The sequence below is a fragment of the Pecten maximus genome, chromosome 5, assembly GCF_902652985.1.
Source record: "Pecten maximus chromosome 5, xPecMax1.1, whole genome shotgun sequence".
In the NCBI taxonomy this organism is placed as follows: domain Eukaryota; kingdom Metazoa; phylum Mollusca; class Bivalvia; order Pectinida; family Pectinidae; genus Pecten; species Pecten maximus.
In genome coordinates, this window is record NC_047019.1 from 25,617,354 (window position 1) to 25,633,226 (window position 15,873).

The 15,873-nt window shown below is 35.8% G+C and overlaps 2 protein-coding genes across 3 annotated transcripts in view; one reads left to right on the forward strand and one right to left on the reverse strand.

Moving 5' to 3' along the window:
* The first annotated feature begins 2,573 nt into the window (after positions 1-2,573).
* On the forward strand, positions 2,574-4,253 carry LOC117326678. Its single transcript, XM_033883403.1, has 3 exons — positions 2,574-2,598; positions 2,822-2,903; positions 3,374-4,253. Exons 1-3 carry the CDS (start codon positions 2,577-2,579, stop codon positions 3,654-3,656), a joined length of 387 nt encoding a protein of 128 aa, XP_033739294.1. The 5' UTR covers positions 2,574-2,576; the 3' UTR covers positions 3,657-4,253.
* Positions 4,254-5,067: 814 nt separating this feature from the next.
* The window catches only part of LOC117327652 (ALK tyrosine kinase receptor-like), a 43,875-nt gene continuing 33,069 nt past the window's right edge, over positions 5,068-15,873 (reverse strand). For both annotated transcript variants that reach the window (XM_033884724.1, XM_033884725.1), the window contains exons 12-20: positions 15,586-15,676; positions 15,265-15,329; positions 14,842-14,971; positions 14,255-14,355; positions 13,804-13,896; positions 9,129-9,230; positions 7,461-7,595; positions 6,788-6,878; positions 5,068-6,324 (exon numbers count right to left, since the gene is read on the reverse strand). In XM_033884724.1, coding sequence (XP_033740615.1) covers positions 6,115-6,324; positions 6,788-6,878; positions 7,461-7,595; positions 9,129-9,230; positions 13,804-13,896; positions 14,255-14,355; positions 14,842-14,971; positions 15,265-15,329; positions 15,586-15,676 — 1,018 coding nt within the window. In that variant the 3' untranslated portion in view covers positions 5,068-6,114. The remainder of the gene's footprint in view (positions 6,325-6,787; positions 6,879-7,460; positions 7,596-9,128; positions 9,231-13,803; positions 13,897-14,254; positions 14,356-14,841; positions 14,972-15,264; positions 15,330-15,585; positions 15,677-15,873) is intronic.

Consider the following 15,873-nt stretch of genomic DNA (forward strand, 5'->3'; position numbering starts at 1 on the left):
CTGGCCAGCACTCGGTGTAAGAGTTTGACTGGCCCACACTCGGTGTAAGAGTTTGACTGGCCAGCACTCGGTGTAAGAGTTTGACTGGCCAGCACTCGGTGTAAGAGTTTGACTGGCCAGCACTCGGTGTAAGAGTTTGACTGGCCCACACTCGGTGTAAGAGTTTGACTGGCCAACACTCGGTGGGAGAGTTTGGCTGGCCAGCACTCGGTGTAAGAGTTTGACTGGCAAGCATTCGGTGTAAGAGTTTGGCTGGCCATCACTCGGTGTAAGATTTGACTGGCCTAAGAGTTTGACTGGCCCACACTCGGTGTAAGGGTTTGACTGGCCTAAGAGTTTGACTGGCCAGCACTCGGTGTAAGAGTTTGACTGGCAAGCATTCGGTGTAAGAGTTTGACTGGCCAGCACTCGGTGTGAGAGTTTGACTGGCCATCACTCGGTGTAAGATTTGACTGGCCAGCACTCGGTGTAAGAGTTTGACTGGCCAGCACTCGGTGTAAGAGTTTGACTGGCCAGCACTCGGTGTAAGAGTTTGACTGGCCAACACTCGGTGTAAGAGTTTGATTGGCAAGCATTCGGTGTAAGAGTTTGACTGGCCAACACTCGGTGTAAGGGTTTGACTGGCCAGCACTCGGTGTAAGGGTTTGACTGGCCAGCACTCGGTGTAAGAGTTTGACTGGCAAGCATTCGGTGTAAGAGTTTGACTGGCAAGCATTCGGTGTAAGAGTTTGACTGGCCAACACTCGGTGTAAGAGTTTGACTGGCCAGCACTCGGTGTAAGAGTTTGACTGGCCAACACTCGGTGTAAGAGTTTGACTGGCCAGCACTCGGTATAAGAGTTTGACTGGCCAGCATTCGGTGTAAGAGTTTGACTGGCCAACACTCGGTGTAAGAGTTTGACTGGCCATCACTCGGTGTAAGAGTTTGACTGGCCAACACTCGGTGTAAGAGTTTGGCTGGCCAGCATTCGGTGTAAGAGTTTGACTGGTCAGCACTCGGTGTAAGAGTTTGACTGGCCAGCATTCGGTGTAAGAGTTTGACTGGCCAACACTCGGTGTAAGAGTTTGACTGGCCAGCACTCGGTGTAAGATTTGACTGGCCAGCACTCGGTGTAAGAGTTTGACTGGCCAGCACTCGGTGTAAGATTTGACTGGCCAGCACTCGGTGTAAGAGTTTGACTGGCCAACACTCGGTGTAAGAGTTTGACTGGCCAACACTCGGTGTAAGAGTTTGACTGGCCAACACTCGGTGTAAGAGTTTGACTGGCCAGCGCTCGGTGTAAGAGTTTGACTGACCAACACTCGGTGTAAGAGTTTGACTGGCCAACACTCGGTGTAAGAGTTTGACTGGCCAACACTCGGTGTAAGAGTTTGACTGGCCAACACTCGGTATAAGAGCTTGACTGGCCAGCACTCGGTGTAAGAGTTTAACTGGCCAACACTCGGTGTAAGAGTTTGACTGGCCAACACTCGGTGTAAGAGTTTGACTGGCCAGCACTCGGTGGAAGAGTTTGACTGGCCAACACTCGGTGTAAGAGTTTGACTGGCCTAAGAGTTTGACTGGCCAACACTCGGTGTAAGAGTTTGACTGGCCAGCACTCGGTGTAAGAGTTTGACTGGCCCACACTCGGTGTAAGAGTTTGACTGGCCAACACTCGGTGTAAGAGTTTGACTGGCCAACACTCGGTGTAAGAGTTTGACTGGCCCACACTCGGTGTAAGAGTTTGACTGGCCAACACTCGGTGTAAGGGTTTGACTGGCCAACACTTGGGTTGAGATATCCCTGTCCTCGGAACAGATCAATGTTAGATTCTAATCATGTATTACATGTAAAGTTATCTTTATTCTAGTACTCATAGAGAATGTATTAATAGAGAGAGGGAAACTTGTGATAGAAAATGACGTTTAACGTATGTCCCTCGGTTTTGTGAGGTTCAATATCTATCCGGTTAAATAATTTTTCAATTTTCAACGATTAACGACTAAAATTATCTAATTAAAACATTTGGTACCTTCGATTAAATATATGCCTAATAAATGACATAAATCCATTTGTGTTAAACAGCAACAATTCCTGCCGACGCACTCATCACTATGTCGTGTGCATCACATCAGCAAACGACAACCGTCGGCCTACCACAATGTGTATCTGAATCAGAAGTCCGAGAACTCGACCAAACCGTATCTACAACTCCCCGAACAAGCAGTACAGGTTCTCATCATTGTACTTTGATAATAATATATCACTTTGATAAACTAAATGTAAATTTCAAGTTTCTGGCTTAGATTAAATAGCTAAATGATAGCGTTTCAGTACCTGATATATCTAAACATGCCTCTATCTTAAAGGTAAAACAAATTAAACACATCAAAATGCTTGTATCCATATAACAAGACTCTTAGCAAGACTTTTTTAATGGTTTTACATGTAAACTGATATAATTATGTAGCTAATCGTATGAATCAGTTTACAGATGATATTTCTGTTATGCTGGCGACGTTTATTTGATAATCGGTAAATGGTTTTTAAGAATTTGAAGCATTGATTGTAACGTATTGTATGCTTTAGTTTCAGATATGCAGCCTCAGTGTATTTCGGGTATGATTATTTAGCACTATATTTCAAGAATCGATATTTGTATCAGATAACATGTATAAATATATATTAAGTTATGAATAGCATATTCGAAAATAACTAATTTTGTCATTGTCAGATTGCATAATTATAATGACATGTTGTTATATTTTATATATAATTTTTTATGGAATATTGCATTTCGATATGTTTTCTGTTACGTTTATATATGATTTTCGTTTTCCAGTTGAAAGTTTCGTTATAACGCTTGTCTTTGGATACTTACTGGCAGCTGTCGTGGTTGTTGGAACAGTGGTTTACTATGGAAGGTAAGTAAGATAGTAGGAGTAACATAGTAGCGTTGCGTTTATTACACTAACATGGATATTTTCTATTTTATACCTCTGTCCTAAGTACCGAATGCCATCTTAATACAGGACACATACATTAAGAGCAATGAAGCTGTGTGAGTTAACAGGTGTTCTATAATTTTTAAACATTGACCATTACATCGTTCATAATGAACCTGTTTGATTGTAAGCACTACACTTTTACATTATATACCATATTCAGAAGGTGCTAGTTGAACGCTAGGAGTAGGCAGCAGGGAAATCGTAAAGTATCATTTTTCACCAATAAAAATGGAAATATAAATGCATATCCATGTGGTATAGATGGTTCAATAAGAAAATAGCTGGAATCAGTTTAAGCTGAAAGAAGTTGAATATAATGACATCAAAACGAAAATTTAATCTGATCTGAACCAGATCTTGTCAAATACTATTGTTTGCTTTCTCAGGAAAAACCTACAGCTGGAGGAGAAATTAAAGAACATTTCTGAGGATGGTCATGGGACGCTATTAACCATGTCGACGGATATTTCAAGCATCAATCCTGGGGCTGACAGCTCCAGTTCCCGGTCTGGGGCGACGGTCTCCACCACTGTGTCTGGAGCGGGCGGGTCCAGTCCTGTTCCAGAACTACATACCGGAACAGACAACGTATATGATATGATCGATGATGAGATCGATACTAATGCGATACGCGAATCGGCAATCTATTTAGAGCCAGTGAACGAGTAGAAATTGTGTCTAATTCGAAAACGCTTTGTGTTCGTTACTTACCTGCCTGTTTGTTACTTACCTGCCTGTTTGTTACTTACCTGCCATAAAGTCACAATTTTTCAGAGTAATGGACATCAGATGTAAGACGAATGTTGACTTGTCATGTATTAAGTACGATGTGCTAAATGATCATCAAAACGGTTGAAATTTTGAGTAGGTAACCAACACCTGATTATATCTAGATTGACATGTTAGAACAAGAGCTGGTACACCTGATCGTATTGTCTTTGTTACTTTCCAAGTGTCTTAGGTAAACACATGTATTTCTTTTCTGTTTTAGCGTTCTGATTGTGATCAATGTTGAATGTAAAATTTGTATTAGAAAAGTTTGTTTGACAGCATAGAAATATGATAAGTATATACCCACATTGTGTGAATTTATAATGTAACGGAATGAAAGCGTAGGCAGCTTGGGACAGTCATGTTTAGGACGTACTGTTGGACACATTGACTATTTTTGTTACAGTACTAATTATTCATGAATCAATAGTTTCAACATTTCTCTCTTGTTTTGTTTAATTCATAGCAGTATAACATATTGTAAAGCAAACCAAATAGTGTGGAATTTAAGTTTGTTTTGGTGATTTTTTAATCAATTTTCTCAGCATATACTGAAAAATTAGTGAATCATATATTTTAATGTTGGGATAATCTGTTTGAAATTAATTTCTTTTTAAATACAACAACTATCTCGGAATTTTAATCATATCCTTTAAGACATTACTCTTTTAAGAATCTTATATATCCTTGTGATTTCCCTGAGAGCACTCATCCTGTTGTCATCTGATGGCTAATGTAACGGTAAATTTTACACCCGTTTTACTTGCAATTTGTCGCGAAACAAAGTGACACTTGTCTCAAACATTTATAGGTAATGCATGTAAACAGTGTCCGTAAAGGCAGCTCTGTTAAGTAATTCATTATAAGAGGTTTCCTTCACAAATTTATCTTTGTCTTTTACCCTATTTTTTGTACACCCAACACGATAAAACACATTATGATTGATGGTAACATGGGATCTCTTCCTGCTGTGGTCTAACATTTCATCAGTTTCAATCTATTTTAAGGGATTGTCCACCTCAATGTTTTTCTTGTAATTTTATTCTTTGAAACTCCCTTTTTGTCGCCTTGCTTTGGTTAAGTTGCTTTTTTGCCGGGTTCTTCACAATCGTCAGAGAATGAAATGTCGCTGGAAGTCTTTCTTTTGTTTACTTTATTGTTGGGATTATTGAACAGAGTTATTGCCTATGAGGAGAACAGGGTGATGTGTAACCTCTCAAGTTCCTCGTTTGTGTGTTTCTTCAATAAGTGTCGCAAAATCTTACATAACTAAATTATAGGAATATCTATAAACAGTACAAGTCAAAAATAGGTTACATTAAAAGCCATTTAATTGGAATTAAAATTGAACATATAACAAATAGGAACGTTGACAATTCGCTCGTCAATAAACAAATCTGCTGAAATTAAATCTTCAACAGAAACCAAATAATTCAAATACAATATCTATTTAATAATGTACAAGTAACAATGACAACAATATTTGTCATCAATCAATACACAAATATTGTCTATGAAGTAGAGAACGACTTCAATTAATTCCTCTCAACAAGAGGTTTTGCTTAATCATTTGTGTCTTTCGTAGTGTCATATAGATAATTCCATAATATGCCCTTATTAGCTATCACAAACATTGTGTCCAATCGTCTCGGTTATCATCAACGTCTTGCGTTACAACTGGTTTAATTCTAAAATTGCCCTATATGCTCAAAGTGTTGGTCCCTTCCCTTGGTAACGCTTTTCATTACACCATGCTCCAGGAAATAAACCATTTTCATATCAGATATCAATAATAAACGGCAATATCATGAAGAAACTCGTTGCAATGTAAAATACGCATACATTGTACAACACATAAATGACATTTCGGTTACTCAACCATACTTCGTTTACCACTGGAATAGTACACTTTCACAACCCTAAACACATATCACAGACTTTGTAATGAAACATCACCTAGATTGAACGGTGCTAATTGTCAATGCTTATCAGTCAATCGTAATTATGGTAGTTTGCACAGTATATTATATACATTGTACTTTCATATCTTTATAATTTTCCTCATCAAACTTTCTCCCACACATAATACCAATACTTATTCAGATATCATACATGTACAATCACACACACATAATGTATATACATCCAATATCGAAAGCATGATTTCAAACAGTTATTTCAAGATAGCCAAACAATTTCCGGTCCATATTTTTGCCTCTTCAGCTCCACTATTTGATTGATATGGCACAAATGTCAAAAAATATAAAGTTATATTTCGGTCGACTTCTACACGTGATTGTGCTGTCGATACACAGATAATGTACTCTATGATTGTATACATATATGCTCAGGTAATTCAAGAGATTGCATCACTTCCGGGCGTATTCATACTGTGAAGAGACACGTGACCAGGTGAACACGTACGTGAATTGATCATATTGTTTAGTTCGTTCCCATGATTTTCTATTAGACATTGTTCCTCCGGTTCACCTCCGACGTCTATAACGAAGGGGGCTGGGTCCTTTGATAGATTTTCAAGCTTGATTGAATCAACATTATTATGTTCCTGAAAGAAACAAGAGAAAACAACTTTCTACTTTGATGAATTAACTTTTTTTTTAATTATAAATTTATTTAAAGATACAAATACATTCAAATATTTGCCAGACTATTTCAAAACCATATAGATATTATTAACTAAATATACAATGTAGATGAAAATTTCTTTCCCAATTGTCCTCATCCAAAGCACATCACATTTTATACTTTAGAACGGTGTCACAAAGCCACACAATGCACTGCTCTTTAAAACATATACAGCGTCCCAACCTCCAGCACAATGAGTAAAATAAGAGCGTTAGTTAGCACTTAGTGACATCCGTAAAGGCCCATTTTGTTTTGATTCTTTTCAGGATTTTCTATGTGTTGGCCCCTAGCGTCACTAGTAAGTCATATAAGCATACCACATATAATGCAGTTTAAAATTCATACATTCTGTCTATTTAATACTTTACTCATCTCTAACTTACGCATTTGATTCTGGTCATGGTTTCCACTATAGAGACAAATGAAGGTCTGTCTTTGGGTTTCGATTTCCAACACTTTTTCATCAGTTCATATCTGTTAAATATAATAAAATCATCAATGAGTACCAGAGTGATTACAAAATAAAATGCGTTTGCAGAGCTGCTTTCTCTGAAGCTGAATTTGCCATTATCTGACCCAGTTACATGAGTAGTTCTAAACTACACGTGACGCCAATGAATTTGTGACGTCACAATTTATGTCGAGGACAACATAAATAGCTCCGTATTTTAGAAAATAGATGTTTTTGTGCATACCAAAAACATAACTTTGCCAGATCGACTGAGCAGTTCATTTTATCGAAATCTACTTGTTATATCGATCTCTGTATTATTGATATTGTTTTGATATGGCTAATGTCTAATCATTGAAATACACATGATAGCCCCTTATTTCGGCTTGAAGTTTGCCTTACATTTACGTATTAAACCTACATCGGAGTTCTCTCCCTTGCTACAGTAAGTCTCCATGCCGTATCTTAGTTCAAAAGCATGGTTAACAAAGCAGGTCAGACACTGTCATATCATCCGGTCAAAATGCTGGTCAAATCAACGGCTCCAACATGAATGTATTTTGATATTTGTCACATTTCGAATGCCCAAATGAACATTTACTTACAATTCTCCCGAACACAACGGTGGCTGGTTCAATCGACCATGTCCAAGGACATACTTCATCACCTCAGCGTTGGTCTTTCCTGGGTAAGGCACAAACCCCATGGTAAAAACCTCCCATAAGACTACACCAAAGGCCCTGTAATAGACAAAGCTTCGTAATTGTAGGAATCACACTTGTATTGACTAATGAAAATTGGTCGAATATTACCTTCTTGTGTTTTAATATTATATACTATTGGAAGTAATTATTATCTATGGACAAAAGCATGATTGTTTACGTTTCACCAATCATGCATCAAGCAAAGATATTCTATTATGTGATTTCTTATATTTTATCGACGTTTTATATTCTCTGCAATCAGTGTAGCTTATTGACATTTTATTTATGTTGAGCATTACATGTATAGAAATAATTTTCACTAAGACTTGGTTGATAAATAGTGGAGCCACTCGAGAGGAGTACATATACTATTATATTGTAAAGAAATTTGCATTTCGAGGCCACAGTACAGTTCGGGTCGCCATTTGTAGTCGTGACGTGTTGTGATGGTCTGGATTATTGATGATAATGTTGTAGTTAGTGAGATTTCATGTCGGAACTTACTCGAATGACAAACCCAGTCTTATGGCTTGGGCATGCAAGAAGATTCATAACATTTTTTTTTTCATTTATGAATCAATATTTAGTATTCAGTAGAATTTCACAAATCATTCATCATATCATTTTCATAGCACGAGAACTTTAGCTTTTGCTTTATTCATTTACTGTTGAGTTGGGGGCGGTATGCCTCTCACATATCAGATGTTGCTAGTTACGAAATCAAACTAAATCAGACAATATTTGGGAACAGAATACTGTATGGGAACGACTGCCTTGTCAAGATAAGTGTCAATATACATTGTACATTAAGTATACCATGTGCAGGAACACGTTATAAATATGGTTTTTAGCAAACTCGACTATCGTATCGTACGCATTAAAGTATGTTATTAGGTTATTTTTTCTGAAAATGTGGAGTATTCGCCTAACCTTTGAATAGTCACGATTTTCACCAGTATGGAAAACTGCCAGAATGTTACCGAAGAGGCTAGGTTACAGCGGGCGGTATTCAGACAAATACATCGCCAATCACATCTTATCTTAATTTCATAATAGTGTGAGGTAGGTCAATGTGATTCATTATGTTGGTCTATTCTTAATACAAACAAAACAAGGCGAAATCTCAATAATGTTAGTCAAATCATATAATACTTTGTGTTTCTTTGTTTAAATCGGAAATATGCAACAATACCATGCCAGGTCTTTGTGAACGTGCTAGTAAATAACCGTAGACATCATCATTTATATGTGAGAAAACGAGGGGAACGATTTGAAAATAATTTACTTTCACTGATGATTTATGTATTATTTGTAGAAATGGATTATATTGGGCAATACAAATGATTTGTCAGCTTGATTTATGTAAACAAAAAATATCATTGAGAGAAATTGTAGAAAATATTTCCACACAATTTTCTTTTCGGCGTTTGTTGCTACCATAAGAACAGATAGTGTGAATGACTTTTTATAAACCAATGAAAATTGGATATCATTTAAATTAGTTAATGTCAAGCTGCATAATCGTACACTGAATGGATCATAACAAGAACATTACCGAACACTACTTACCAGACATCTGTTTTGGACGTGAACACTCCGTCCATGAATGCTTCGGATGGCATCCATTTCACAGGTATCATAGCAGATCCGTTTTTCCGATAGTAGTTTGTTCTGTTAAACAGATAAAAAGTTATTTCTTTAAGGTTTCAAAGGCGAGGAATGTGAAATTTGGTATCACTTTATGACCACCACAGCATTATTGGAAGCATTACCGTAATTCCGTACATGTGTTTAGTTATTTTTACCCCTATAACATACTACGCTATCTATAAAATTGGCAATAAGAGTTAAATTATAAATCAGACATCGTAAGTTCATTATCTGAGTTTAGGGGAAAACTGTAGCATGATACCGCATGTAAAAACTCAACATAGATTGTATTAAATCATAAATTGAACGAGAAACGACGTCATCAAAAGTACAGGGGGAACAAGATAGGACGCACTTTCGTAATAACATGTAATATTTTATTTTTTCATAAAGGGATTCTTCTTAAATATGTAACCATTTCAATAATTACTTCCTATATACGTAACACATGTCCTTTGGAGATGGAGGACTATTGCGAACAAATTTATCTGAAAAACATATTATATGTTCAATGTAACTTTGTTGTTAATGAAATGAACGCACATATTTTGAGCGCATTTTTCGTCTGCACGGATTCATTTAAATACATAGGTAAATTAAGATTCATCACAACATGATAATAAAAAGCAAGATGCTGTCAGTTAATCTCTTTTATCTTAGAATGAGCGCGCCGAATCTTTTGAGGTGTGTCTACTTGTACTTATGGTATGTGTTATATAACTAATTATCAAAACAGCTAAGGTAGCAAAGTGATGCTTTTATTTGTAGGTCTTCTTGTAAATTACAGAAAAGCTTTAACATTAGAATGTCTGTTACGTCAATACTAGACTATAAAACCAGTCAACTCTGGTAAACAAACGCATTTTTTGTATAAATGCATAACGTTTTTTTGGTTTTATTAAACCCTATATTACAACTTATGAGAACCATCTGTTTGTTTAGCAAGTGAGTCTACGCGAGAAGGAAGTTCTGCAACAAGTTCCGGACCGTATACAGTTACAATTTATATTGAAATGCTTTATCTAGTTATATTTCATACGGATGTGTTGCTGGAGGTATCATGTTCAGCGTGTATTGCAAGAAAATGTGTAGACAATAGGGAACTAGAAAAATGATACTCGGTTGTTTTTTCCGTTTCTCTGTGAAATAACTATATTCTTTATTAGTAGGAACAGGATTCTATTTGTCTGAGGGTGTGGCGAGAAGGGATCGAAGATCGAGGGGAAATGCTTTACAATGAGACTCTGGGTATTTATTTACACTATAGATTGAGACGTCGGTCGATGATTTCTCTAGGTTTACAGTGAGACTGCTAGACAATTCAGCATTTTCTTTTATGGGCCGCTCCTTTATTAATAATAAAAAGACATAATGCTTAAGGTTCATATGTTTTGCTTATATTCATTCTACAGACTTCACCTACATTGTACGTCATTATGCTCACATTTCATTTGTTATCGGGGTTTATATACAGTTGGGAGCAAACTAAACTTGGTAGTCTAGTGCACTTCAGTGCACTACAAAAGTTAACTCCAGTTAACATCGTAGTGCACCTGAGTTAACATCGTAGTGCACTTGAGTTCACATCGTAGTGCACTGGAGTTAATATCGTAGTGCACTAGAGGTAACACTGTAGTGCACTGGCGTAAACATCGTAGTGCACTTGAGTTCACATCGTAGTGCACTAGAGTCAATACATACAAAGTATTTGATATACAATGCATAATCTCTTGAACATATAAATGTTTCATTAAAACAAAATTTCAAAAATATATATACAGGGACTAGTCCATGTAAATTGTGTATGTTCATGATGGTGTGTACATTTTACTTTTATTTCAGATATGTTTATTACATGTTTATAAGTATAATACATGTCACGTATTGGTAAATAGAATATACACAAAAACTGACAAAATACAGGTATCATATTACATTAATTCCACCCATTAATTCCACCCATTACATCCACCCATTGCATCCATGCATTTACACTAAATTAAGATTAATTATAATTAAGGAAGCATGGAAAATACCAGTTTTGAAATTAAAATTAAATCGATCAACATCAAGTAATATTGATTCTGCCTTCATTGAAACATATATTGTACATGCAACATAAATGTTATAGTTTGTATACCGTCAGGTATATAGTCTTTCCAGACTAGGTAAATCACACAAAATGGGATTATGATTGTTATTTTGTTGAAAGGTGTGAACACACAGCCGAGGAATCTGGCACAAGGAGTCCAGCTGTTCTGGGCATGGCCAAAGGGCATTTAGCTTAATTAAGGGTTTACCTGTACGGGTACTGTACTAGTCATGCATGGCTACCCCTCCCCTAAACACTCATGTAATTATATATAATCAGTCCCCAATCTAATTTTTATCGTATGTACCTAATAAGTGTATAAATTAGTTTCCCCTTTAAATTATTGATTATTATTGAGAAATAAAAATACTGGTTTGCAAGTTTATATACTTTTATAATAAGACTTTCGAGATAATATTATAAAGGTTTTTAAAATCCAAACAAAAACTTGTGAGTTTACCTGTGTCACCAAGCTGTGTGTATTAGAGTACATGTATGGGTCAAATCCAAGTGTCAAAAATTATAGTTACAGTCATGCTAGACCAAATGTTTGCATCGACTAGATCTTAAAAATAAAAGGTAAAACAAATATGTTTATAATTTGATTACTTTTTTCATTACTTATTACATTATTATATTTATAAGATTATAAACAAATGAAATTTGTTCAAATGTCTATAGGGAGGTTAATTACTTATCATTATTATTTTGCTGAAATGATTGATTACAAAATGTTGCATTTGACTGACCACTTTTACATGGAATTTACCTGTCGGTCACTCAGGTATGACTATACAAGACCAAGGTGTGAAAATTGGGGTCCTCCTAAAGACATGAATGGACCTGAAAGGACCTGAATCTGGACCTGATCTGTTGGTTAGACCTTACCTGTAATTATCCCCTATTGTTCTACTCTCACACCTGTAGTCTCTTACATAGTAATTACCCTGTGTGATGTGGGTCACACCTGATCAGGCCGGTTTCCCCAATTAACTCCAAGGGGGTCCATTTATAGCAGGCATTATACCGATACCTTATCTAACTATAGATATCCTCTCATAATATGTAAGTTATTAATTGACAAGATGAATGTACCTGTAGTCAGGTTTCATTAAAACATCATTTACAAACATGAAATACATATAAAATCAAACCACTAGAATGTCTGAAGATGGAACTTAAATATTTCATATTGTTTTAGCATAGTATTAAAAATACACATTTCCTGCATCTGGCATGGATTGAATTCCTCTGGCCTTTATACGTTAAGACTGACATTATGACAGAATATATTATATTTAAGTCTAAATAAGAAATCTCTCTGTCAGCAAGTCTAAATTAGTATTGAGACAGAAGGTTTAATTGTGCTACATACACGAACATGGGTAGCTATACCTTCAAAACTTGAATTGCACACATAATATACAACACATCAAATCATATAGCTCATAACAACATTTAATCCAAGAACTGAAGTGCACATCATAGTGCACTTGGGTTAACATTGTAGTGCACTGGAGTTAACATCGTAGTGCACTGGAGTTAACATTGTAGTGCACTAGAGTTAACATCGTAGTGAACTCAAGTGCACTACGATGTTTAGTCTAGTGCACTACGTTGTTCACTACGTGTGCACTACGAAGTGCACTTGGTACCAAGTTTAGTTTGCTCCCAACTGTACCTTTGAGGACATCATTCAGTATAAATCTGGCCCGTCCCTACTTGATTGTATTTTTAGTTTCTGATATTTAACATTGTGTATATTGTTGTTTTATGTTCATTACTATATGCTGCAACGCTGTAGCACAAATCAACGAACGGTTACTTCTGAATTAAATATGGTTTGGAACAATTTATATCCATGATTGGTACTCTAATGGTTGCATAAAAGACACACGAAATATAAGAACTTTTCAAAATATATAGAAAGTTAGACAACACAGAGCAAAAAAAAAAAATTATACTCCGCCATACAGATGGCTCGTCCTTCTAGAACTCGTCAGTAATGCAAAGGGCCTAACGTGTTGATGATATGAGACGACAATATACATAGCTGGAAATCGATTAAAAGAAACGCCAAAATCTGGATGAAGAGGTGAAAAAGACCGATAATTCTTACAACAATTAGCAGACCGGTTAATATAACTTAAAGGTGAAGCGGAAGTCTTTCTTTGACGGCTAAGTGTATATATCTACATGAAATTCCTGTATCAAACAGACGACATTTTAAGATTAGGAAGGACGAATACTTCAACAAAAGGAATGTACAAGGTACGAATATGACCCCAACTATACAATTTCTTGAAGCTGGGAGAGAATCTAAGCTCGAGTGTATTAACAATATGCATGTATCATAGATACATTTACAGGACGTCATTGTTAATGAATGATAGTTATGCATGTAAATGTAGTTAGTGTTACTGTAATACCTTCTTACAGAACTTATGCAAAGACCAAATACATCTTATTACTCAGATGTCAATAAGAAAATATTTAGAATACCGTAAAATGTCTCTCGCCATTCCAAAGTCTCCAATTTTGGCTACACGATTTGGGCCCTTTTCTGTCAATAAGCAGTTTCTGGCGGCTATGTCTCTGTAAACATAAGAGAAATGCAGCAACATGAATGGCCGACAGCAAAGTATGAAACTTCTAGAAGGTGTTTGTCATATTACAAGAGAAAGTTGAGCCGAATAAATCCTACTTGGTTAAAACATACCTATAAACCAACAGAGAATAAGGACGTTAAAACATTACCATAACCCTCACTCTAAGTACGAATATAAAATATATTTCTGCACTATTTGTGGGTATAATGTGGTAAGCCGTCGTAATATTTTGACCTTTTTCGAGGCTTTAACCAAAGAACTGATAAATGTGTTATTTACAGAACTATTAAAGTGTTTTTTTTTCAAATATTATTCCTGAACTGTGAGATATTAGTATAAGTTACCTGTGAATGAACTTGTTACTCTCGAGGTACTGACAGCCCTTCGCTATATCAAAAGATAACTTTAATAAATCCAATGTGCTGAGTGATGAACATTCACCTTTCTGAAAAATGAGAAGCACAAACGTTAATTCTATAGAAAGAAAAAAAAACATCACCATCAGGGGAGTGTGGTTTGTCGTTTAATTTGTAGGGTTCAGTTAGTATATCAAAGTTATCAGATATATGCTGTTAATCTGCCGTTATATACCAGTATCTGTATCTTTGAATATGATGTTTTACAATTATGTAATACATACCATTCAATTGAACGTTTTATCTATATACAAATTTTTGCTTTATTTAAACATGCATCTTGTATGTTTGTATTGTGATGAGTCATGAAATACATTAAAAATATTAATTCCAATTCCACGATACGGGCTGCAACTCTGATACGTGATGGAGGTAATCATTATGTGACTTCAAATCATTTTGAATAACTCCCAAAAATCAGCAAGACTTACTGTGGTATGTTTTCGTTATCACAGGCGATTACAAATATATATATTATCTTTATACTGTGATATACAACCGATATAAACTCTTACTTCTCTTGGGCGGGCGTCTCTGACAAACGTACGGAGGTCTCCCCCTTCCATCAATTCTAATATCAAAAACATTGATCGATCATCGATGGAGATCCCCAAAAATCGTATGATATTTGGATGCTTGAACTTACTGGTAATGGAAAAAATAAATCAAAAATAAGCAAAACTAGAACGAAGACATTAAGAGATGTTCGCAAATTTTTATCATCAATAAAATAAAGGTTAGAAAAAAATGTGTTTATGGATCAATTTATTTTTGTACAGTAATGAAAGGAACAAACAGGTTTCCTTGCAGTAATTACTTCCTTGAAATGTTCGCAGTATACCATTCTTTTATTTATTCCACAAGATGGATTTCAATATTTCAATATAGACGGTCCTTTATTTCATGCATAAGAATAGAGAAATATCAAACTAATTTACCTTAAGATAATTGCTTCAAAGAAGAATTCGGATTTTGTTTGCTCCGAACACAAAGACGGCAACGTCTGAAACAAAACAAACAAGGAATTGAACATTAAAAATTACGCTTGATCTGAAATACAAAAACAAAAGAATGAACTGCATTAACATAGTATATCTGGTTTTGTATAATGTATGTGTCTCCGTTAAAAACTATAAGCATCTTTCTGTTGGTGTCCAGATAATACCTTTAGAAAATACTTAATGTTGATTTATGTCTGTATTATTCTATAGACATTCATATCACTAGAAGTCTGGGATTATTTCCGACGGTCGGCTTACTTTTATGGCTACTGGTAATTCCTTCCGTAAATGAGCCACGTCCGCCAGGAGTCCATAAAACACCTCTCCGAAGGCACCTTTACCGATCATGCTGAAATGAAACAAAGCACGGAAATAAAGAAAAGCTAGATTAACGGTGTAGAATGTCACAGATCGCAAATGGCATGTCAGATCTTTTTTTAACATATTATCAAGACATGAAAATGATGCTGGACTTCTACGTTCATAAAATTTCGTAAATGACATAAGGTTATAAATGACATCAAACGTCGGCCCGATAGTCTATTC

Excerpts from the sequence above, each read along its gene's own strand:
- LOC117326678 (XM_033883403.1), top strand. The coding sequence starts at position 2,577 with ATGCAGCCTCAGTGTATTTCGG. Across the intron at positions 2,599-2,821 it reads GCAGCCTCAGTGTATTTCGG|TTGAAAGTTTCGTTATAACG; the intron begins GTATGATTATTT and ends TTCGTTTTCCAG. Across the intron at positions 2,904-3,373 it reads ACAGTGGTTTACTATGGAAG|GAAAAACCTACAGCTGGAGG; the intron begins GTAAGTAAGATA and ends TTGCTTTCTCAG.